Source organism: Denticeps clupeoides, chromosome 6 (genome assembly GCF_900700375.1).
Source record: "Denticeps clupeoides chromosome 6, fDenClu1.1, whole genome shotgun sequence".
In the NCBI taxonomy this organism is placed as follows: Eukaryota; Metazoa; Chordata; class Actinopteri; order Clupeiformes; family Denticipitidae; genus Denticeps; species Denticeps clupeoides.
Genome location: NC_041712.1, coordinates 23,956,314 through 23,977,662, shown reverse-complemented (window position 1 = coordinate 23,977,662; position 21,349 = coordinate 23,956,314). Strand labels below are relative to the sequence as shown.

The following is a 21,349-nucleotide window of genomic DNA, read 5'->3' as shown; positions in this document are numbered from 1 at the left end:
CTATTAATATAAGGCCGGGGGTTCAGCTGTCTTCCCCATAATCCCAGGAAACACTCGACACGGCATTAGCAAGCATCCGAAGCAGAAGAACAGAAACAAAACAGAAGATTAGCACCACACTTGTCCTGTTGCAGCTATGTATTTTTATATGTCAAGAAATAAATGATGGCAAATGTTGAGCCTTAGTTAAACAAATTTTGTGAAATAACGAAGAGAAAGAGTTAAAAAAAAAAAGAAGTCCCCGAATTGTAGAAAACTTTTTGTGTATCTTAGGAGGTTCAGACTGGTTTAAGGAACCGAGACAGCAGCTACAACAAAAAAGTTTTTAAAAAATGTAATTCCTCTGGCCAATTTGACCCATATTCATTCAACACAGACAGATAAAAAAAAGCTGAATGGCACAAAAAGTGATTGTCACACGTGATACACAGCAGCACAGCACACAGTGAAATTTGTCCTCTGCATTTAACCCATCACCCTGAGTGAGCAGTGGGCAGCCGTGACAGGCGCCCGGGGAGCAGTGTGTGGGGACGGTGCTTTGCTCAGTGACACCTCAGTGGCACCTCAGTGGCACCTTGGCAGATCGGGATTCGAACCAGCAACCTTCTGATTACGGGGCCGCTTCCTTAACCACTAGGCCACCACTGCCCCTATGGTATCTTAATACCATTAACATTCCTGATGTAAAACCGCCAAAAAACTGCAAAAAATAAAATAAAAATAAAATAACTGCAAAAAACGCATCGCTATATAACGGCAAACTAATTTTGGTCTCACCAGTACTTACGACGCCAGTGAAGTCGGGAGCCCTACTGACACCTACTGGTCAAGTATTGTTAATGCACCGACGTCGTTTTTATTAAAATAATATCAGCGCCACTCAGATTTCCAGGCTTTAACTGGAGCTTCTGGAGATAATAATTCGGACCTGTGTGATCACCCCCTCACAATCCTACTGTATATTAACCAGAATCTGCAATTTTACATAATAATAATAATGATGATACGTTGAATTTAATTTTAGAACCAGAAAAAAATGCTTAAAATTAATTTTATTTACTTTTAATGATTTATTTCTTATTTTAAATGGATTTTTATTTATTTTAATTTATTTATCACTGGAAGCCAGAACTGGGGTCCAGCGTGTCTTTTCGGTTGCTTTATATCCAGGAGCCACCTTATGGACGGTCGGTCGTGGCCTTGTATAAATGAATTGATAGCGCTGAATGGGAGTGCTCAGCAGCGGACTTTGTCCCCCCGCCCGCGTCGTCACCGAAGGGCAGAGGACGCGCTCGATCCCGGGACAGTTGCTGCGGCATGGCGGGACGGAGACGGCCACGGACCCACGGAGCGGCGGCCCAGCAGCAGCAGCAGCGGCGGCGCGGCGGCAGAGGCCGGCAGGTCAACATTTTTATTGCTTTGTGAAGCAGATTCATCTGACACAGCGGATGAGCGGTCTCTGAAATGTTAAATGGCTGCGCGGAGGACCACCCTGCCAGAAGATCAGGGTTTCACCGGAACCAGATGACTGTAGATGTGATGCTGCTGCGTGATTATATGCTGCGGTTGAGGAGTGAAGGTGTCCAAGGGTCGGGAGGCAGATGGACATTTCCTGCCGTCTGCTGTCCCGTCCCTGCCCCTTCGTCCTCTTGCCATCTGACAGGTCAAAGAATGCTGACAGCACACACGCACACAGACAGCTTAAAGCCGGAGCTGAGACGCCTTATCTGAAGATAAGATAGAACGTCCCCGGCAGACGCCAGGACTGAAGCCTCAATTGAGGAAAACGATGTGAATTGTGTAAATGTTTTTGGTTTTATTCTCAGTCCCTTTCGGAAGCGGCCGGCTTCGCGAGGCCGGAGGGCAGCGAGGGCCAGGAGGCGCACGGCGACAGGGTGACCCTCGCCCAGGCCCGCCGCGGCACACCGGGTGAGCGGGACGCCCTCGCGCCACAAGCTGACCCGAATCGGACGAATGAATAATAACAATAAGCCCGCGTTGTGTCCGAAGGCCACCGTCCGGTGAGGGTCTACGCCGATGGGATCTTCGACCTCTTCCACTCGGGCCACGCCCGCGCGCTGATGCAGGCCAAGAACCTGTTTCCCAACACGCAGCTTGTAGTAGGAGGTACGGGTCACGTGGTTCGTGAGCCAAGGTCCAGTCTTTCATATACCTGAAGGAAGTGTGTGTGTGTGTGTGTGTTAGTGTGCAGCGATGCCCTCACACACAAGTACAAGGGCAACACGGTGATGACGGAGGATGAGCGCTACGAGGCGGTGAGACACTGCCGCTACGTGGACGAGGTGGTCCGAGACGCGCCCTGGACCCTCAGCCCCGAATTCCTGAAGAGGCACAGGGTCGGTGTCTGCAGAGAGCCGTCTGTCCGCCTACAGACGGGCTCGCGTTGGTGTTCACGTCCTTTACTCCTCTTTGCCGTTCAGATTGACTTCGTGGCCCACGATGACATTCCGTACACTTCGGCGGGGTCTCAGGACGTCTACAAACACATCAAAGAGGCGGGTAAGGAGGCCAGGACCAGCAGAGCTGACTGGCGTAGAGCATCTGAGGACGGCGAGACCATGAAATGCGTATTTACGCTCCCCAGGGATGTTCGTCTCCACCCAGCGTACGGAGGGCATCTCCACCTCTGACCTCATCACCAGGATCGTGCGGGACTACGACGTCTACGTCCGCCGCAACCTGCAGAGGGGCTACACCGCGAGGGAGCTCAACGTGGGCTTCATCAAGGTAAGACCGAGGGAGGGGTCGGAAGGCCGAGCGCATCTCGTGACGGGTGTTTCTCCAGGAGAAAAAGTACCGTCTGCAGGAGCAGGTGGACAAGATGAAGGAGCGGGTGCAGACGCTGGAGGAGAAGAGCAAGCACCTGGTGCACAGGGTGGAGGAGAAGAGCCAGGACCTGGTCTTCAAATGGGAGGAGAAGTCCCGCGAGCTCATCGCCAGCTTCCTGGAACTCTTTGGCCCTGAGGGACCCTGGGTGAGCATCTGGCAAAAATGTGACATTTCTGCTGACATTTACATCAGGTTCCCTTATCCAGAGCGCCTTACAATCAGTAGTTACAGGGACAGTCCCCCCCCTGGAGACACTCAGGGTTAAGTGTCCTGCTCAGGGACACGATGGTAGTAAGTGGGATTTGAACCTGGGTCTTCTGGTTCATAGGCGAGTGTGTTACCCACTAGGCTACTATCATCCTCGTCACCCCATTTAAAAATGGCTGCCGCGTGTCACCTGGAGAACGGTGCACGTTTATCATGTCATGATCAGGGACTCAGGGCTGGTTTTGACAGTTGGTCCCAGTCCCACCCCCCAAAATATCATAAATAAATAAGCGGTTGAAGGAAATCCATAACTGAGACGACCAAAAGTGCAGAATTATGACAGTATTGCACAGATGATTCTGGAGGTTTCACATTTACACTCACAAGAGGGATATTTAAAGGGGCAGTGGTGGCCTAGCAGGTAAGGAAACATACCCCTCAGAAGGTGCCGGTTCGAATCCCGACCCGCCAAGGTGCCACTGAGCAAGGCACCGTCCCCACACACTGCTCCCCGGGCGCCTGTCATGGCTGCCCACTGCTCATCAAGGGTGATGGTTAAATACAGAGGACACGTTTCGTTGTGTAAGCGTGTGCTGTGCTGCAGTGTGCAGTGCAATGACAAAAAACAATCACTTTTACATTCAAAATGTTAAAACATGTTTTGACACGTTTTTCACAGTTATGATATTATTGAAAGAAAGTGAAGCGATTGTCACATGTGATACACAGCAGCACGTGCACACAGTGAAATTTGTCCTCTGCATTTAACCCATCACCCTGAGTGAGCAGTGGGCAGCCATGACAGGCGCCCGGGGAGCAGTGTGTGGGGACGGTGCCTTGCTCAGTGGCACCTTGGCGGGTCGGGATTCGAACCGGCGACCTTCTGATTACGGGGCCACCACTGGCCCTGTAACGCAACCCTTGTGACGCATGGTTACTGAAAACTGTGGAACCCCAGGCATGCACAGACCAGAGAACAATATGCAGCAATGAAAATCATTACAATAACAAGTCATTATGAGATTTATATAAGTCATTATGAGCACTTCTACGTCCACACCTCTATTCTTTTCTGGCTTTTCTAGTTTGGCGTCCTCCTTTACTCACTCCTCTCTCTCTCTGTCTCTCTCTCGGTTTCTCGGCAGCACGTGATCCAGGAGCGCAGCGGCCGCGTTCTCCAGGCCCTCTCACCGTACCAGTCCCCCAGCAGCAGCCCCACCAGGGGGCGCTCCCCCTCCCCGTCGGCCCACTGGCCGCTGCGCTTCCGCTCCCCCCCGCCGAGAGCGGCCGGCCGGCCGGGCAGCGGGGGGGTCTAGAGGAGAAACGCGCTCTTTACCTCCGGCTAACGTCACACAGTCCAACGGAATTCCCGAACAACTCACATTGCAATGCAACACACACGCTGTACAGATGTGCTTCTTTTTTACTGTACTGTATACGCAATATTTAACGTCTTAACTAAGAACACACACTCTCGAATTCTTCATTCCACCTTCCATGGTAACATACATGTAATAAAAACATCGAAATTGCCATGCACTCTTTGGTATTTTTTTTCCCGCCGCGGTCCGTCACCGTCGTCCCTTCGCCAGCGACTGGCCTTTGGGACGTGCCACGTGATTATGGGTTGGCTTTGTACTTGGAGGCGTCCAGTGGGTCGCTGCTGGGGTTACTCCAGTCGTCCGCCTCGGGCCCGACCTGGTAGTGCCGCCAGGCCGACTTGTTGAAGACTGGGAGACGCTCGAAGGACTCACTGGACAAAGCCTGTCCAGACGTTTTAAATACAAATAAGCAAGACCTAATCAAAAATGTCCATATTTTATAATGCACTAGCACGTACCTTCAGGTATATGACCGCATGTGTTCCAACGCCTTCCACAGAATAGAGGCTCAGATCCCCCTGGAAGTAACGCGCATAAAGCCTGGAGATGGGCAGGCCGTAGCCAAACCCCGCCTGCAGAGAGTCGGGGACAACCGCATCGTCACATTAATCTCCATTTCTCTTGCACACACGAACAGAGGAGGCCGTTTACCAGGGGAGGGGCACTCTGTCCCGGGTCCAGGGTGGGCGCAGGCGCGGTGGAGTACATGTAGTTGAACAGCCTGTCGATCTTCCTGAGGGGAACGCCTCCGCCGCTGTCACTGATCTGAGGGGGAAATGAAATCAGCATTTTCATTACGCCAGAGCGACTTACAGTCAGTAGTTACAGGGACAGTCCCCCCTGGAGACACTCAGGGTTAAGTGTCTTGCTCGGGGACATGATGGTAGTAAGTGGGGTTTGAACCCGGGTCTTCTGGTTCATAGGCGAGTGTGTCACCCGCTAGGCTACTACCACCCAGCATAGACGGGCGGGTGGCCGCTCTTAATTCAGTCAGTCGTACATACGCACTGATGTACAGCGCCTGAAGGTGGACCTGCTGCGTCCAACAACTACCATGATGCCCACTGTTGACACACTCTTTACCTCATAACATTCTTATACTCTAGATATAGAACATCTAGGACATAATAGAGCTATGATTGGGCCCAGAGAGGGCCGGCCCAAGCCGAGCGCTGGACTAAGAGGGAAAGGAAATACTTGGGGAAAATGAGTGGATTTAAAACATTCGCCTCCTCAGGATCCAATTTCGCATCGCTCTCATGACAATTAAAACGCATCACATGGTGGCCATTTAAGAAAACAAACACTTTTACCAATCGCCGAAACCAATTTACCAGCAGCACATCATACGGAAAGGATAGGTACTACTGACTATTGAATTTCTGATTAAAACGAATAAAATGATAAAATTGGCTCTGGCTAAAATTTACAGCTCTAGGACACTTATCAGCCACACATTGGCCTTGGGAACTGCTATTTTCCCAGATCTTCCCGGAACAAATATCCACAGTTCATCAGCGGAGCGGCATCTCCTCTGTCATATCAGTACATTCTGTGGTTGTGTGGGTTCCAGACCCGAGTTCTCACCCCAACGCACCTTTATTGAGAGGTCCTCTTTGCCAAGCGTCACCAGCGCCTTGACCGGAGGGAGCGGCGCGCCGCTGCTCTCGTGGAGCTCCACCGTTGCCCGCATCGAGTTCTAAACGCACGGTACACGACATCTCACAGAGCAGAACGGCAGTGGGGATATAAACGGCGTGAGCGGGGTCGTCCGGGCGTACCTTGAAGAGCTCGAACAGCATGTGGAACAGGTGGGAGGGGACGTAGACCACCTGGACGGGCTTGCGCGGGGCCTTGGCTAGGCGGTAGAGAGTCGAGATTTCAAAATTTCACACATTATATTTTAATAATAAAACATGTGGTGAACTTACTGTTGAACTCCTGTATGGCCAGTGCAGGAGCCGTCATGTAGTACTGCTCACACAGCATCTTAGCGGTGGCATATGCGTCTGGCGGCACGGGGCCGTGGCCATTCAATTAACCAAAAAAATGAAGAAATTAGAGTCAAAACCCCCATTTTAAAATTTCTGTGGAGCAACATTCTCACCTGTGACCACTTCTGCCACATTGCAGGCGGGGTCGATGCTCCCGATGTGTTTGGGGTGGGACGGGTTGGTGGCATCGCCAAACAGGAGTGCTTCGGTATCGAAATTTTTTTTTTGTAAATTTTTTATTCAAAAAGTGCCGATTGCAAAAAAAAGACAACATATTGATATATGTACTGATTGCACTAGTATGTTTGGTACAGAGGTCCATACCAACCTAATGACCATTTTAATGACTGAAAGGACTGGCATGCACATTTTAATTGGAGAATTAACATTAGGATAATACTGAAATGTCACAATTGCTCAGAAAAGCACTTGACATGGAAATAATTCTTTCTCCCAAATTTGCCAGGAAGGAAACGACGGTAGGAACTCACTGTGCTGGTTGATCAGCATGCGGTACGAGATGCGGCTGGTGTAGAAACGGTCCAGGAAGTACTGCACATTGCTGCTGACAAATGGGTCAAAGCCAAACTTGTCTTTGTACTCAATGACGCCCTGGGCCATGGTGGGAACCACGTCGTTGTGGCGATTGCGGATCTTAGTGAGGCTTTCCAGGAAGCTGAAATGTTTGAATGTAAATATATAAAGTCATATGTTGGTCATATCACTGGTACTATCTAAGTGTAATATGCCTCGAAAATTGCACATTTTCTTTTTTGATATGCAATATCTTGACACCTCTTGATTGTTGAATTCAGTAAGGTCCTGGGCATCATAAAAGTCCCTGTTAGTGTCACGGCCAACTAACCCAATAAATTTACAATCAGTAGTGACAGTGACTGTCCCCCAAGAGACACACAAGTGTCTTGCTCTGGGACACAACGGTAGGAATCGATATTTATCGACATTTTTATCCATATAGCAATACAACATGCTTAACACAGTAGAACATGTTTATTAATGACAGAATACTCGCTCGTTTCCTGTGAGGAAGAACTCACGCACTCGTTCAGTGTACGCGGGTCTTCCGGACTCCGCGGCTCATAATCCAGAAGCTCCTCAAAGCTCTGGCTGTACCTGGAAGTTGCGTTAAAAAGGACATATTCTTGTGTCAAACGGCGTCGTCATCATGGCTGCTGCATGCCTGGTGTCTGCGCTGCATGTTCCAACCTGGCCCTCTCACCAAGTCTGCACCAGCTTGACGGAGGGCTGGCCGAGCAAGTTGTCTGGCAGCAGGTTGATCTCCCGCATGGTGTTGGCCAGCCGGACCGCCAGCTCCTTCCTCAGGAAGACGTACGAGGTCTTCTCACACGCGTTCTCCCGGCCTGGGAGGAGCAGGGGACGTTCTCATGTTCTCCTGCTTCTCAGACTGGCAGTGTACTCACTATTATAACTGCACTCCATTTACTGCATGAGGTTTATAATCACAGGATCATCGAAACTCACAGATGCAATGCTGCTATAATTACTGCTACAAAATATAAACTCAATATTAAAGTTATAAGTTGTATTGCGTTTCAGGCCAAGAGCGAAATCTATTTTTAATCTGACTGCTTGTGAAATCAGGCGACCAGTTGACCTTAAAGTCAGCACAGCTCGGTCCGTTCTGTTGTTCCGGAACTAAACAGCGAGAAGAGCAACTCACCGAAGTCCAGGAACTGCTTGATGGACATCGGCGATGGCGAGAACCTCGAGTAATACTCGACTTTGGCTCCGACGTTCCTCCTCAACAACGTCGCCAGGCGCATCGCGTTCTGCTGTGACCCCGGACCGGAAGGCAGGCTCGTCTGGCCGGCCGCAGGCTTTCCATCCCGACCGGCGTCAGATCCGCCGAACTTTTATTGCGTTTAATCGTGCCGAGAGTCTAATCCGAGTCACGTGACGCGACGGCGCCTCCGCCGGGCGGACGCGCTGATTGGCCCGCTCCCGCCCCGCCCCCTCGGCGCGAGCAGCGTGTCTGGACGGCCGTCAAAACAACAGACGCAGCTTTACTTTACTTTACTTTACTTTACTTTATGTTACTTTACTTTACTTGGCAGACGCTTTTATCCAAGGCGACTTACAAGAGGACAACACCAGCAATTCTCATTCAGATTCTATAGATTTTGAGTTTACAAAACTAAGAGCCCTGATAAGGCCCAACTTGTCAGGAATAGAACATGCTGGGAATTGTTAAGTGCTGGACGGAAAAAAATATATATATATTTTGTGAGTGTGTGTGCATGTGTTAAATTCTTTTTGAACAAGTGGGTTTTCAACTGCTTCTTAAAAGATGGTGTTAGTCTCGGCTAGTCGAATGGAGCAGGACAAGTTGTTCCACCAGCCAGGGAGTCGACTGGGATCGGAGACCCCGTGAAGAGGGGATTTTCAGTCTCGTTTCATTTGCAGATCTGAGCGGGCGTGCAGGAGTGTATCTGGCTAGTAGTGTGTTGGTGTAAGAGGGAGAACTTCCATTTACAGCCCTGTCGGCAGCATCAAAGATTTAAACTCGATGCGAGCAACTACCGGGAGCCGGTGGAGAGAGGTGAGAAGAAGCGGCACGTGGGTGTGTTTCGGCTGGTTGAAGATGAGGTGGGCTGCCACATTTTGGACCATCTGGAGGGGTTTTATGGTGACTGCAGAGGCTCCAGCCAGGAGAGAGTTACAATAGTCCAGTTTAGAGATGACCGCTGCCTGGACGAGGAGCTGCGTAGCCTGTTGTGAAAGAAAAGGCCGAATCTTGCGAATGTTGTAGAGAGTGAACCTGCAGGATCTGGAGATCGCAGCAACGTGATGGTTCAGATTCAGTTTGTCGTCAATCCAAACTCCAAGGCTTTTTGCAGGAGCGAGCCTATTTGAATTGAACAGACGCAGCTTTACTATTCCTATAATCCTGTTATTATTAATATTAGCCTGTTACACACAGATCAAAGGGACAACAATCATTCTCACTCATATGCTGCCATTCAGGTTCATTTAGAAGCATCCAGGTTTTGGAAAGGAAACTTAGCATTAAATGGGTGAAAATATCCGATCTCGACATTGTTGTAAATGAGTCCAGTGGCTGGAAATTCCTGTTAATGATGATCTGCAGAGTGTAGAGTGGAATTTTGTCAGAAAAAAATAGCCTTGAGTTCCAATGAAATGCTTTATTAATTATTTTAGTGAAGCTGAAAATCAGCTAGTGCAACAGCAGATGTGGATTAACAACATCATTATTTTAATTAATATTTCAGACTATTTATTGTTTTTGTCTCTTTTTTTTCTATTCAGACTAATACTATTCAAAAATGGTCCCTGTGGAAAAAATAAGGGGTATTGCATATGCATTTCTATTTATCTCTTTAATACCTTTTTCATTAACCCAGCTGCGGGGACCATGGGATCATGCATTTCTTAGTGCCAGTCCCAAGCCCAAGTTAACAGGGAGGGTTGCATCAGGAAGTCATCCAGCGTAAAACCTTTGCCAAATCTTTGTGCAGACAACCAGACCGGCTGATCTGAGAAGCCAAAAAAGTTACGTGCATATAGTGAAATTTGTCCTCTGCATTTAACCATCACCCTTGGTGAGCAGTGGGCAGCCATCACAGGCGCACAGGGAGAAGTGTGTGGTTGTTTTTATAAATTGGGCATGCAAACATAATTAAATTATAATTTTATAGTGACAACAAAGGCATGTTTTACATCAGTGGTTCCCAACCTTTTTTCCCTGAAGCCCCCAGCCTGTGTCCAAGCCAGGACCCCCCCAACACAAGGTTCTTTCCAACATACCCACATTAAAAGAATAAATTATTAATTACAAACTTTTATTTGCAAAACAATAAAACAATTCCCCTTGTTTTACACTGCATGCTATATAGAGTCTATATTATAGCTATAATCATCCCTAAAGAGTTATACTGACTGTTATACTGTGTGATGCATTTAACTAAACAACAGTCACACAGTCAGTGTTTTACTGTGCCAACTTCATACAGCCATGACCCTGTGAGCTCTTGCCATGTTCAGCTTTTTAAAAGCCCACAAATGAAATTCTGCATCTCCCCTGCAATCACCAAGTTGGGAAACACTGTTTTAGCCTGATATGTCTGAACAGGACTCAAGGTCATCTTGCAGTGCACTTTACTGCGGCGTGGTGGCGCCACAGTATGAACATGGTGGGGAACCTGCTTTTTGTAGCTGAAGTCATGTGATAAGACATAGCATATGGCCTGAAACAGTCCTAAGCAGTTTTTATAACATAGCGGTCTTTCTTAATAATGATTTATAATAACTGCTGAGCAACAAAGCTTGTAAACTGTATGAGATCATTTAGGGCAGTGGTGGCCTCGCGGTTAAGGAAGCGGCCCCATAATCAGAAGGTTGCCGGTTGGAATCCCAATCCGCCAAGGTGCCACTGAGCAAAACACCGTCCCCACACACTGGTCCCCGGGCACCTGATATAGTTGCCCACTGCTCACCAAGGGAGATTTTTAAATACAGAGGACACACCGTGTCACTGTGTGCTGTGCTGTGTATAACAATGATAAATCACTTCACTTTCACTTTTATTATTCCAAGCACTAATACATGGTAATCATTTCACAGTGCACACATGAGCTGCACACACAACTATAGACCAGAGGGCAAAACTATAACTATTAGAACACATGTAAGGAGTGACTCTTCGGCCACTGTGGTATATGTTAAAAGTTTAACACAATCTTAGCAGCTCAAATATTCTGTTCAAAAGATGAATTATGAACTATGTGAGCTATTTCCTCTGTCGTCCAGAAAAAACTGAAATAAATAAAAAAGTGAATACATTTACTTTAGCTCATAACTTTCACACCTCCAAAACATACCTTTCATAAAGACTACATATAAATATACACTATAGCAGTGCTTAGTTAATTTTTTTGCACGTATTTATGAATGTGCAAATATATCGCTCTCTCAGGCTGTGTTCTCCTCTGTGCTGACGGAGATCGGGATCATTTTGGTGATCTGGCCGTTGTCAGCGTCACACGGGTTGAGGTCTATAGGTTCATAGGTACGACGGTAGAGCAGCCTGGTCACCAAGGTAACAATGAACATCTCCACAATCATTAGCTGCTGACTCAGCACTGCGATGAGAAATAAGATAGGAGGGGAAAGGTCAGGGGTCATGACAACGTTGCCTGTAACACTGCTGAGGGGATGAGAACTCACTGGAGCCTCGAGCAATGGAGGAGAAAGGAGGAGAGCAGGCGATGGTCCCGTCCAGAGACAAAATACTGATGATGGCGGACTGCAGCTGACTCAGGACCAGCACCAGCTGAGCAGATAGACACACAGGGTCAAAAGGTTTCATGTCACAGTGCAGAGCAACCGACAGGAAAACTCTGTGGACTAACCTGGTACATGGCGTACTTGGGGATGATTCTTTGGCTGCGCAGGGAGGTGCACATGTTCATGAACATGATGGCCACGGGCCAGAGGGAGATGATGGTGAGCACCCCAATGAAAGGGTTAATCCAGATCGCAGCACCTGTGATCTCAAGCTGAATTTGGTCGAATTTCAACATAAGAAACATAAAACTGTATGTATAGAATGTTTATCATATAATCTGAATGTGTGTGGTTCAGCTCACATCAGAAAGGTCAAAGTTCCCATTGGCCCACAGTATGATGGAGAATATAGAGAGGATGGGCTTTAGCAGAGCATACTGCAGGGATCCCAGTTTGAGAAGGAAAATTATCCGTCTGTAAAAAGGCATAAGAGATTAAAACAGAAGAGTAACAGATAATAGTTGTAGGTATTTGTCATAATTATTCCAAGAAGTGGTCTGAATTTTCTGCAGTATTTCATATAGCATTGGTATGCTGTGGTTGTCCCCAGTTGCCATTGGTTACCGAGTGACACGGACGCGGGGCAGGCAAGGACAGCAGCAGCAGCAAGGTCCAGTGCTAATGTTCAGGGTTTTATTCCCAGAATTCTTCAGGACGGCTTCATCACCGCCAAGCTCCTGCAGGATCAGGATGAGGAACTTGTACACAACTATCGCGAAGTACCTGCAGGGAGTCACGCACACACACGTACATCGCAGGGGCTGATTGGGAGAAGCGAAATCCACGGCTGGTTTAATCTTCCTATGTGTGCATCACTAAAATCCTGAATGAAATCATTTGAAATGTGTAAGAAATTGTGAATTAGCAAACACCATTAACTTATTTTTTAATGATTTGACCATTTTTGGTTGTCAGTTGTATGTGTGCCATAGCTGTAGGAGGAAACATACGAATTAGAAGTCATGTCTGTGAACATAGTGGCCCTTGGGATCCACATTCCAAGACAAGACATAGATGCAATTACCTGGAACACACAAAAGGCAATACAATGCTGTACAAAATTTTCAAAATAACTTCTTCATCTCCTCAATTGTTCTTCGGTGCAGTGGACATGCGGTCCAAAAGCATGTCAGGCAATCAGTAATAAACTCACTGGTGCCGCCCCGTTCACCCATATGATGGTGGTCTTTTTTGGCGAGGGAACCTTCCTGTACACGTACACACACTCCTCCAGATACAGAACCAGAGACACCACAGACATGACGGTCAGGACGGAGTACAGGATGATGCCGAAAACGTCCAACTCTGTAAAACACACAAAAGCATTTGATCTTAATGCACAGATTGCATTTGTTTCGCATTTTTAAGCTCACGTAACACGTTAAAAATCATGCCCACATACAACAAACAAACACAATCAAGTGTCATCCAAAAATGTGTGCGTCATTAATGTATAAGGATTATAAGCACTACGGACCGATGAAACAGTAGTGTTACATTTACAGCATTTACCAGACGCCCTTATCCAGAGCGACTTACAATAAGTAGTTACAGGGACAGTCCCCCCCTGGAGACACTCAGGGTTAAGTGTCTTGCTCAGGGACACAATGGTAGTAAGTGGGATTTGAACCTGGGTCTTCTGGTTCATAGGTGTGTGTTACCCACTAGGCTACTACCACCAGTGGTGACGTCTCCATGGCCACCATGATTTTGTTTACATGCTATTTAAATTACATTTTGATCCATTCTGAAATCTGACAGACGTCCTTCCACTAGAACATTGGCGTCGCAGTGCCACAATAAAACCTGTTAATCACTACTGTCCAGGGACACGCCTCTTTTTATGTGTAGTGTGGCAATAAAATGCAAAAATGCCAAATGAGTCATTTGTGATTTTGACCGAAAATGTTACTGGCAATTAAAATACACAGCAGATTATACAAAATAAAATAAGGGTTTAATTATTTATTATGCATTGACTCAGTAATTTAATCATACTGAAGAACACAACAAGCAGCAAATGGTTTAAAATATATAGTCCTACATCACTAACATCACTATATAGTGCCTTTCACAGACAGTAAGTCACAAAGCAAACAGACTATAAGATAGAGTAAAACAATTAGCCTCTGCTTCCAATAGTTTTCCTCGCATGTTATCAACGGGAGTCCAGATAAGAAAATAAATCGGGCATAACTCACGGTTAATAACATCAGCGGCCAGCGGTGGTTCCTGTAAACAGCTGGGATCGATCGTGCCATTCAGCTCCTCCATCTTCCAAAAGTAGTCCTGAAGAGGTCAGAGCCGCCCGTCCCGAGTGAAGCGTGTCCGTCAGGAGGATCTGCTGAGGTCCGAATAACACTGTGGCTCCTCCGTGCTGCGTGAGAACACCTTCATCATAAAAAAAAAAAATCACCTCATCCGTTGGCTGGAGCTCATTGCGTAAATCCCAGAGTGAACTTTCTCCAACATTCCCGCTCCCAAAAACACACACACACACACACACACACACACACACACACACACCTGAAAATGCAGAGCACACCTGAACAGAACTCAGGATTCCTGGGGAGAATAAGGACCTGCTGGTTAATGTTTGAAGCTGGTGGCTCCTGGTTGGAGAGCACTCTGACAAGGAAGTGTCTTTTCTTCTGTTTGCTATTATTCACAAACACCTCCCTCACTTTTTGTGCATTCTTCAGTGGGTTATTTTTGACTGATCAGATATCCCCACCAGCACATCAGTGGTGTCTCTTTTTAGGGGTTCTTGCAGCATAGGTTTGATCTTCTTTTCCAGGCAAGCATGGACTTTAAAGCTCCTGCTTCATCTTTCATGGACAGAGCATCATGTGAGAAGGATCCCCTCAAGGCTATGTCCTTCGCTTCTTCTATGTTTTCCATCAAGCCATCCCCTTGGTCTCTTTGGCCTTCTATAATTCACCACAGTCAGCCTTCAAACTCTTAAAAAAAACCTCACACAAGACATCGGATTTTAAAGATACACAATGAACACCCACACAACGCAATGAATGGCCGTGAGGTCATTCCCCTTTCCACTTTGCTGGTCACAGACACACACACACATACACAAACACACACACACACACACACACACACCATGTCATTCCCTGATTTTTAATGAATAAACCACATTCCAGGTGAGGCGTTGGCCTATTAGGAATCAGAAACTCACAACTGTCTCCCACAACGGCAAACAGAGGGAATAAAGGAATGAGACTCCCCAGTGCTCTGTGTTTTTGTGTGTCTTCTTGTATGGGTGTGTAAGAAATGCACATATTATATACCTTGTAAAAGACCTCTGCTGAATGGTTAATGTTAACAGGTTAGGGTTAATGTTTGTCACAATGACACCCAATGACATTGCAGTCAGCAGTAAAGTGTGCTTTCTGGCATTTACTCTTCATACCACTATGGAATTGGATGTAATGACACAACAGCTTGAAATAACAGGAATTTAATGATTCACGAATGCATCCATTGCTTGTATTTCTCTAGCGAAATATCCATATAGGACACAGCTGGTACCTTAATATTACCCAGTAAATGGTATGTCTGTCTTGGTAACGTTGCAACTTATTCATTCGGGTCAAATCCTATGAGATGGAATTGTGTAGCAAACACACAGAACTAACTTGACTATCAGTGGCATTGTGTGAGTGCGTAAGTCTGACTTTAGTTTGCTTTAGTACAGTTTCAGTCGGACAAACGCATATCATCATATTTTCTACTGCCATGTATTCAGTGTAGCCAGTCCATCAGAGAACAAATGGAACATTTCCAGTGAAAAGAGATGTGATCCAGCTTCTGTTGGTTCAACGTGGGACCAGGAGGGAGAGCCTCTGGTCAACATGTGGGTAGGTTAAAGTTGTGAGGTTGTATATTGCTTTGTATACACTGCTCAAAATAAAAAAAAAACTGAACACTTAAACAACACAATGTAACTCAAAGTCAATCGCACTTCTATTAAATCAAACTGTCCACGAAGGAAGCAACACTGACTTACAAATGAATTCCACATGCGGTTGTGTAAATGGAATAGACAACATGTGGAAATTATAGGCAGTTAGCAAGACGTCCCCAATAAAGGCATGGTCCTGCAGGTGGGGACCACAGACCACTTCTCAGTTCCCCCTGCTTTCTGGCAGATTTTTTGGTCACTTTTGAACGCTGCTTGTGCTTTCATTCTGGTGGTCTACAACACACACAAGTGGCTCAGGTAGTGCAGCTCATCCAGGATGGCACATCAATGCGAGCTGAGGTATGGAGTTGTTACCAGGAGACAGGACAGTACATGAGGAGACGTGGAGGAGGCTGCAGGATGACAATAACCCAGCAGCAGGACTGCAACCTCCCCCTTTGTTCAAAGAGGAACAGTAGCAGGAACAAAATGACCTCCAGTAGGCCACAAATGTGCATGTATCTGCTCAAACAGTCAGAAATAGACTCCATGTGGGTGGTATGAGGGCCCGACGTCCACAGGTGGGGGTTGTGCTTACAGCCCAAATCCACGACTGGCGCCCTGTGCTCTTCACAGATGAAAGCAGGTTCACACTGAGCACATGTGACGGGCGCTTGACAGAACCTGGAGACGCCGTGGAGAACGCTCTGCTGCTGCCTGAAACATCCTCCAGCATGACCGGTTTGGCAGTGTGTCTGTAATGGTGTGGGGAGTCATTTCTTTGGGGGGCTGCACAGCCAGAGGTAGTAAGACTGCCATTAGGTACCGAGATGAGATCTTCAGAAATTGAAGATGTGGTTGGAGCTGTGCATTGCTGCACAGTCATGGGTCAGCAGGGTGATCAGCATTGGACTGAGCACACCGCCCTGAGGAACTCCAGTGCTCAGTGTGGTTGTGCAGGAGATATTGTTCCCGTTCCAGACAGACTGAGGTCTCTCAGTCAGGAAGTTCAAGATCCAGTTGCAGAACGATGTGTTCAGGCCCAGCAGGCTCAGCTTCTCAATATTGCGTCGCTTCACAGACTGGGGCGTTGGTGGATGTTTTAGTCCAGGTCTGGGAGGAAATTTCTCAGGAGACCATACGCCACATCATCAAGATCATGCTCAGGCGATGTAGGGAGGTCATACAGGCACGTGGAGGCAACACACACTACTGAGCCTCTTTTTGACAATACATTCAAGTTAAGGACAATACATTAAAGTTGACTCAGCCTGTAATGTGTTTTTCCACTTTAATTTTCAGTGTTTCAGTAATTTTCAGACCCTCATGGGTTGATAAATTAGATAAAAAATACATTCAGTAGTTCGACGGATTTACATACACACTAAAATAAATAGAAGTAAGATCTTGGCACCAGAGTTCTTGTTATAGATTTTACCCAGAATGTTCCTCTAAGGACTGTATCTCTTGTTTTCACCTGGGACCTGGTTGAAATGGCCCATGAGGAAGATGGCCACTGTGCCGATGGAGAAGAGCAGGAGGGCTGCCCAGAAATACACCTTGTCGATCATCTTACGATCAAACATCTTCGTGTGATTTTGTTGTCAGCACCTCCAACTATGTAAAGAACAAAGTATTTAATAAGAACATATCATTCATTCAGATCGACTATGTGTTATTTTTGTGTTTTTGAGCAGTGTATAATTACAGTCGAACTGATATTTAGAAAGTACCGTCCCCCCACACTGATCTTGGACGCCTGTAATGGCTGCCCACTGCCTCCTCAGGGGATGGGTTAAATGCACATTTCACTGTGTGCACTCGGTGCTGTGATGTGGTGTGTCACGTGTGACAATTAATCACTTTCACTTCACTGCATGAGCACCCTGCTTGACAGCTTATCGCATTCTTGGGTTGCTTCCGGAAGCAAACTTCTGATTACTGGTTTGTTTCCCTACCTACTAGGCCACCACTGCCCATGCCCCCCACCACATGCATAAATATATAAACACAGCCAAACTAACGTTTGATTGAATGTCCATTAGCAAGTTACACCTTCTGACATCCTGGTATAATTCTTGACCACTCTACTGGGGCATGATGCATGATGCTACAAGCACCATGCTTGATAGTTGATCCCATACTTGGGTTTGAAATCCTCACCTTCACTCCTCCAAACAAATGTACCAGAGGTCAAGAGACTCGTGTTGAGCTTGTCTGAGCTAATTTAGGATTCTGCCTTTTTCAACTTCCTACAATTCTGTAATCTAAATATGGCATGTCTGGAAGTAAGTTATGCTGCAATAATTTTCTCTTTCCACAATAGATACAAAATAATTATCTATTATTGTTATTAATAGAAAAAATTAAACAGAAAATGCACTTGTATGTGGTTTACATTTACAGCATTTACCAGACGCCCTTATCCAGAGCAACTTACAATCAGTAGTTAAAGGGACAGTCCCCCCCCCTGGAGCAACTTAGGGTTAAGTGTCTGGCTCAGGGACACAATGGTAGTAAGCGGGACTTGAACCCGGGTCTTCTGGTTCATAGGCGAGTGTGTTACCCCTACATTTACATTTACATTTACAGCATTTATCAGACTCCCTTATCCAGAGCGACTTACAATCAGTAGTTACAGGGACAGTCTCCCTGGAGCAACTTAGGGTTAAGTGTCTTGCTCAGGGACACAATGGTAGTAAGTGGGATTCGAACCCGGGTCTTCTGGTTCATAGGCAAGTGTGTTACCCCTAGGCTACTACCACCCCATTATGTATTATGGGCTGTTTAGTGGAACTTATTAATTTATTTCTCTCTTTATTTTAAATGCAAAGCACACATTTATTTATTTGGTTTTATTTCATTATGTTCTTTTGATTTATTTTTACTATTATACTATTTATATTATTGATTTGTATAGTGAACGTTTTCTATTTTACTGTGCATAGTCTTTATGCTATTTTTTTTTTTTTTTGCTGCTCTTGTCTTTTCTGCCATGACAATGTAAATTTCCCACAATTTACTTCACATATCGCACAGAATTCTAAAAGGGAACTGCAAATCCTTGTTGCTATTAATGTGCATCTGTGCAAATATGACGTTGAAATGTTTCGTCACACAGAGGGCCTATGGGCTGTGATTGGTCGGTTTCAATCACATGGCTTCTGACGTCGTGAATTTTGACCAATCAGAACCGAGCTTTGTTTTTTAAAAGCCGCGGCGGTTGCTGTCGAGGTGACAGCGTGGAAGTGTTAAGCTCTTCTACACCGAATCAGCTGACTTGTGGCTTCTGTTCGACAGGTACCGGCGTCGCGGGTCTTTCTGACGTTGTTTAGTGCTACATGAACGTAAGATAATGGCAGGATATTATATTTTCTGTAGCTGCTGGTCGGTATTTATATGCGTTTGAATGATGCCCCCAGACCCCGGCACTGCTGGCTCTTTACTTTTCTTTACTTTTATCCAAAGCGACTTACAAGAGGAAGACACCAGCAATTCTCGTTCGGTTTCTATTGATTTTGAGTTACATAAATGAGAGCCCTGATAAGGCCCAACTTGTCAAGAATAGAACATGCAGGGGAATTAAGTGCTAGACGAAATTATTTTTTTTGTGTGTGCATGTCTTTGTTGAAGTGATTTGTCATTGTGCCTCTGCTTGGCTTTTATCTCTAACTCTGTGTGACGCTGCAGTTTTTCCGTAGATTGTGGCTGTTCCATTTTTTACAAAGTGTCCCGTAGCACCTGGTCTCAGCGACGGGCAGGATGAGCGCCGCGGTTTACCTGGATCAGGAGAACAGCACGTACAGCGGCGCAGGGGTTAAACCGCTCTCCCGGATCCCCTCACATCCGGGTAAAGTGTTCAGGACTACCTCAATCTGTATCATATATGTATTTTTTTGGATTTTAATGTGCTCGTCAATGTTGAAGGAGAAGCTTTCTCTAGGAAAGGCTCAAAGACGCCCAAGGTGAACCATGGCCTTTCTCTGCCTTCGAGGCACAACTCTGTGGGCACCCCGCTGAAGATCATCTCCGATGTTCGGAAGGTTAAGGCTCCAGTGGCGGGACCAAGGCCTGCAGTACATGGGAAGGTTCTCGAACCCTGTAAGGAGGAGTACCCCGAGATTGAGAAGATGTTCCCCTACTGTCCTGAAGGTACGTCCCTGCTGTTTCTATTTTTATATACAGTACGGGCTAGAAGTTTGGACACCTTCTCATTCAATGTGTGTTCTTTATTTTCATGACCATTTACGTTGGTAGATTCTCACTGAAGGCATCAAAACTATGAATGAACACATGTGGAGTTACGTACTTAACAAAAAAAGGTGAAATAACTGAAAACATGTTTTATATTCTAGTTTCTTTGCTCTGATTACTGCTTTGCACACTCTTGGCATTCTCTCGATGAGCTTCAAGAGGTCGTCACCTGAAATGCTTCTCCAACAGTCTTGAAGGAGTTCCCAGAGGTGTTTAGCACTTGTTGGGGTCCAGCTCACCCCAAACCATCTGGATTGGGTTTAGGTCTGGTGACTATGGAGGCCAGGTCTCCACTTTTTGTTAAGTACAGAACTCCACATGTGTTCATTCATAGTTTTGAACGTAAATGACACACATTGAGTCTTGTATCTATTTTAACATATGCTGTTTCAGAGTTTGAGGAGCACGGCGTGGTGGACGTGCTGTACCTCAGTCGTCTGCCCCTGGCTGGACTTCCTGCAGTCTCGTGGGATGGAGTCCCAGTAGAGGATGACATCGCTCTGGATCGCTGCCGATCACCTCGACCCGACCGAATGTCTCTAGGTACGTACCTGCGTGGGCACAAACCGATTTCTGAAGGCTGTTGTCCTGCGTCCAAATCGGCAAAACTCATTTACCCGTGACAACGCGCAGCATATTTGTGCGTTTTACCCACCAATCAATCGCCAGCGTGTTATGGTTTAATCAGGTTTGTGCTTTTATGCTTTCATTCAGGACCTTTTTTGTCAGATTTTTAGGCACGGGAATTACTTTGACTCCAGTGATGTGTTTTTCATATTTTAAAACTCCATGTGAAATACCACTGCTGTCTGCAGCTTTTAAAAAAAAAAAAAAAAAAAAAAAAGAACTTTGTTTGGCTGCTTTTGGTTTTTAAACCTTTCCCCTCTGCCCCTTCACCAGCTGACTTCACAGAAGAGATTGAGCTCATCCTCCAGGCTGTGGACTTTCCTCCTGAAGAAGACTTTGTCTGAAGATTCATAAAATTCTTTTAGTAAATAGTCTGTGTGGCTTTTTTCTTTTTTTTTTAATTATTAAAGTTCATAATTTTAAATTGTACTGACTCTGAGTATTTAAGTCATTTGAGTACTTTTTAAGTTCAGGAAGGAGTCTCTGCAAGGATTGTAAAGCTGATTATCAAATAAGGGGTCCTCTGGTTAAGATGTCTTCCTGAAATAATTTTCTGCTTTCGGTACATCGTTCACATTTACAGCATTTGGCAGACGCCTTGTCTAGAGCAACTTGCAATAATTATTATTATTTATTTCAAATAATTGAAAGAGGTTCCTTAACATTTGAATTATGCTCTAATGGTTGATTACTTGAAACTGCTCTCACTCGCCCTACATCCTCATTCTGGACTCTTTAACCCCCTCCTGTCAACACACCCAGGTGTAGAG

General features: G+C 46.1%; 4 protein-coding genes across 6 annotated transcripts; 2 read left to right on the top strand and 2 right to left on the bottom strand.

The window, feature by feature from the left end:
* The first annotated feature begins 1,282 nt into the window (after positions 1 to 1,282).
* pcyt1bb (phosphate cytidylyltransferase 1B, choline b) lies at positions 1,283 to 4,414 on the top strand. Its single transcript, XM_028984859.1, has 8 exons — positions 1,283 to 1,401; positions 1,827 to 1,929; positions 2,011 to 2,127; positions 2,206 to 2,357; positions 2,442 to 2,520; positions 2,606 to 2,748; positions 2,807 to 2,995; positions 4,203 to 4,414. The coding sequence occupies exons 1-8, from the start codon at positions 1,318 to 1,320 to the stop codon at positions 4,371 to 4,373; spliced, it is 1,038 nt and encodes a 345-aa protein (XP_028840692.1). The 5' UTR covers positions 1,283 to 1,317; the 3' UTR covers positions 4,374 to 4,414.
* Positions 3,991 to 8,387, bottom strand: pdk3b (pyruvate dehydrogenase kinase, isozyme 3b). The gene is made up of 11 exons (XM_028984858.1): positions 8,136 to 8,387; positions 7,674 to 7,815; positions 7,496 to 7,567; positions 6,925 to 7,109; positions 6,547 to 6,636; positions 6,371 to 6,448; positions 6,221 to 6,297; positions 6,037 to 6,138; positions 5,091 to 5,204; positions 4,898 to 5,011; positions 3,991 to 4,821 (listed from the first exon to the last, which is right to left on the bottom strand). The coding sequence occupies exons 1-11, from the start codon at positions 8,236 to 8,238 to the stop codon at positions 4,678 to 4,680; spliced, it is 1,221 nt and encodes a 406-aa protein (XP_028840691.1). The 5' UTR covers positions 8,239 to 8,387; the 3' UTR covers positions 3,991 to 4,677.
* A 2,996-nt stretch (positions 8,388 to 11,383) lies between these two features.
* Positions 11,384 to 14,165, bottom strand: LOC114792933 (organic solute transporter subunit alpha-like). Its single transcript, XM_028984478.1, has 8 exons — positions 13,981 to 14,165; positions 12,933 to 13,084; positions 12,730 to 12,803; positions 12,344 to 12,502; positions 12,082 to 12,193; positions 11,845 to 11,991; positions 11,660 to 11,765; positions 11,384 to 11,574 (listed from the first exon to the last, which is right to left on the bottom strand). Exons 1-8 carry the CDS (start codon positions 14,051 to 14,053, stop codon positions 11,405 to 11,407), a joined length of 993 nt encoding a protein of 330 aa, XP_028840311.1. The 5' UTR covers positions 14,054 to 14,165; the 3' UTR covers positions 11,384 to 11,404.
* A 4,753-nt stretch (positions 14,166 to 18,918) lies between these two features.
* pttg1 (PTTG1 regulator of sister chromatid separation, securin) lies at positions 18,919 to 21,003 on the top strand. Of its 3 annotated transcripts, none has more exons than XM_028984647.1 (5): positions 18,919 to 18,998; positions 19,389 to 19,548; positions 19,626 to 19,850; positions 20,346 to 20,495; positions 20,853 to 21,003. In XM_028984647.1, exons 2-5 carry the CDS (start codon positions 19,461 to 19,463, stop codon positions 20,921 to 20,923), a joined length of 534 nt encoding a protein of 177 aa, XP_028840480.1. In that variant the 5' UTR covers positions 18,919 to 18,998; positions 19,389 to 19,460; the 3' UTR covers positions 20,924 to 21,003. The 3 variants fall into 3 exon arrangements, with proteins under 3 accessions (XP_028840480.1, XP_028840481.1, XP_028840482.1); XM_028984648.1 differs by having other exon boundaries at positions 18,927 to 19,045; XM_028984649.1 differs by having other exon boundaries at positions 18,967 to 18,998; positions 19,400 to 19,548.
* The last annotated feature ends 346 nt before the right edge of the window (positions 21,004 to 21,349 follow it).

Bases quoted from the DNA above. Each gene is read 5' to 3' on its own strand.
- pcyt1bb (XM_028984859.1), top strand. From the start codon at position 1,318: ATGGCGGGACGGAGACGGCCACGGACCCACGGAGCGGCGGCCCAGCAG. The intron at 1,402-1,826 runs GTCAACATTTTT...TTTTATTCTCAG, and splicing joins GCGGCGGCAGAGGCCGGCAG to TCCCTTTCGGAAGCGGCCGG. The intron at 2,128-2,205 runs GTACGGGTCACG...TGTGTGTGTTAG, and splicing joins CACGCAGCTTGTAGTAGGAG to TGTGCAGCGATGCCCTCACA.
- pdk3b (XM_028984858.1), bottom strand. From the start codon at position 8,238: ATGCGCCTGGCGACGTTGTTGAGGAGGAACGTCGGAGCCAAAGTCGAG. The intron at 7,816-8,135 runs GTGAGTTGCTCT...TGCTCCTCCCAG, and splicing joins CAAGCAGTTCCTGGACTTCG to GCCGGGAGAACGCGTGTGAG. The intron at 6,298-6,370 runs GTAAGTTCACCA...TCTACCGCCTAG, and splicing joins GGCCATACAGGAGTTCAACA to CCAAGGCCCCGCGCAAGCCC.
- LOC114792933 (XM_028984478.1), bottom strand. From the start codon at position 14,053: ATGGAGGAGCTGAATGGCACGATCGATCCCAGCTGTTTACAGGAACCA. The intron at 12,503-12,729 runs GTATGTTTCCTC...GACTCCCTGCAG, and splicing joins ACAGACATGACTTCTAATTC to GTACTTCGCGATAGTTGTGT. The intron at 11,992-12,081 runs GTGAGCTGAACC...GACCAAATTCAG, and splicing joins GGAACTTTGACCTTTCTGAT to CTTGAGATCACAGGTGCTGC.
- pttg1 (XM_028984647.1), top strand. From the start codon at position 19,461: ATGAGCGCCGCGGTTTACCTGGATCAGGAGAACAGCACGTACAGCGGC. The intron at 19,549-19,625 runs GTAAAGTGTTCA...TCAATGTTGAAG, and splicing joins CCGGATCCCCTCACATCCGG to GAGAAGCTTTCTCTAGGAAA. The intron at 19,851-20,345 runs GTACGTCCCTGC...ATGCTGTTTCAG, and splicing joins GTTCCCCTACTGTCCTGAAG to AGTTTGAGGAGCACGGCGTG.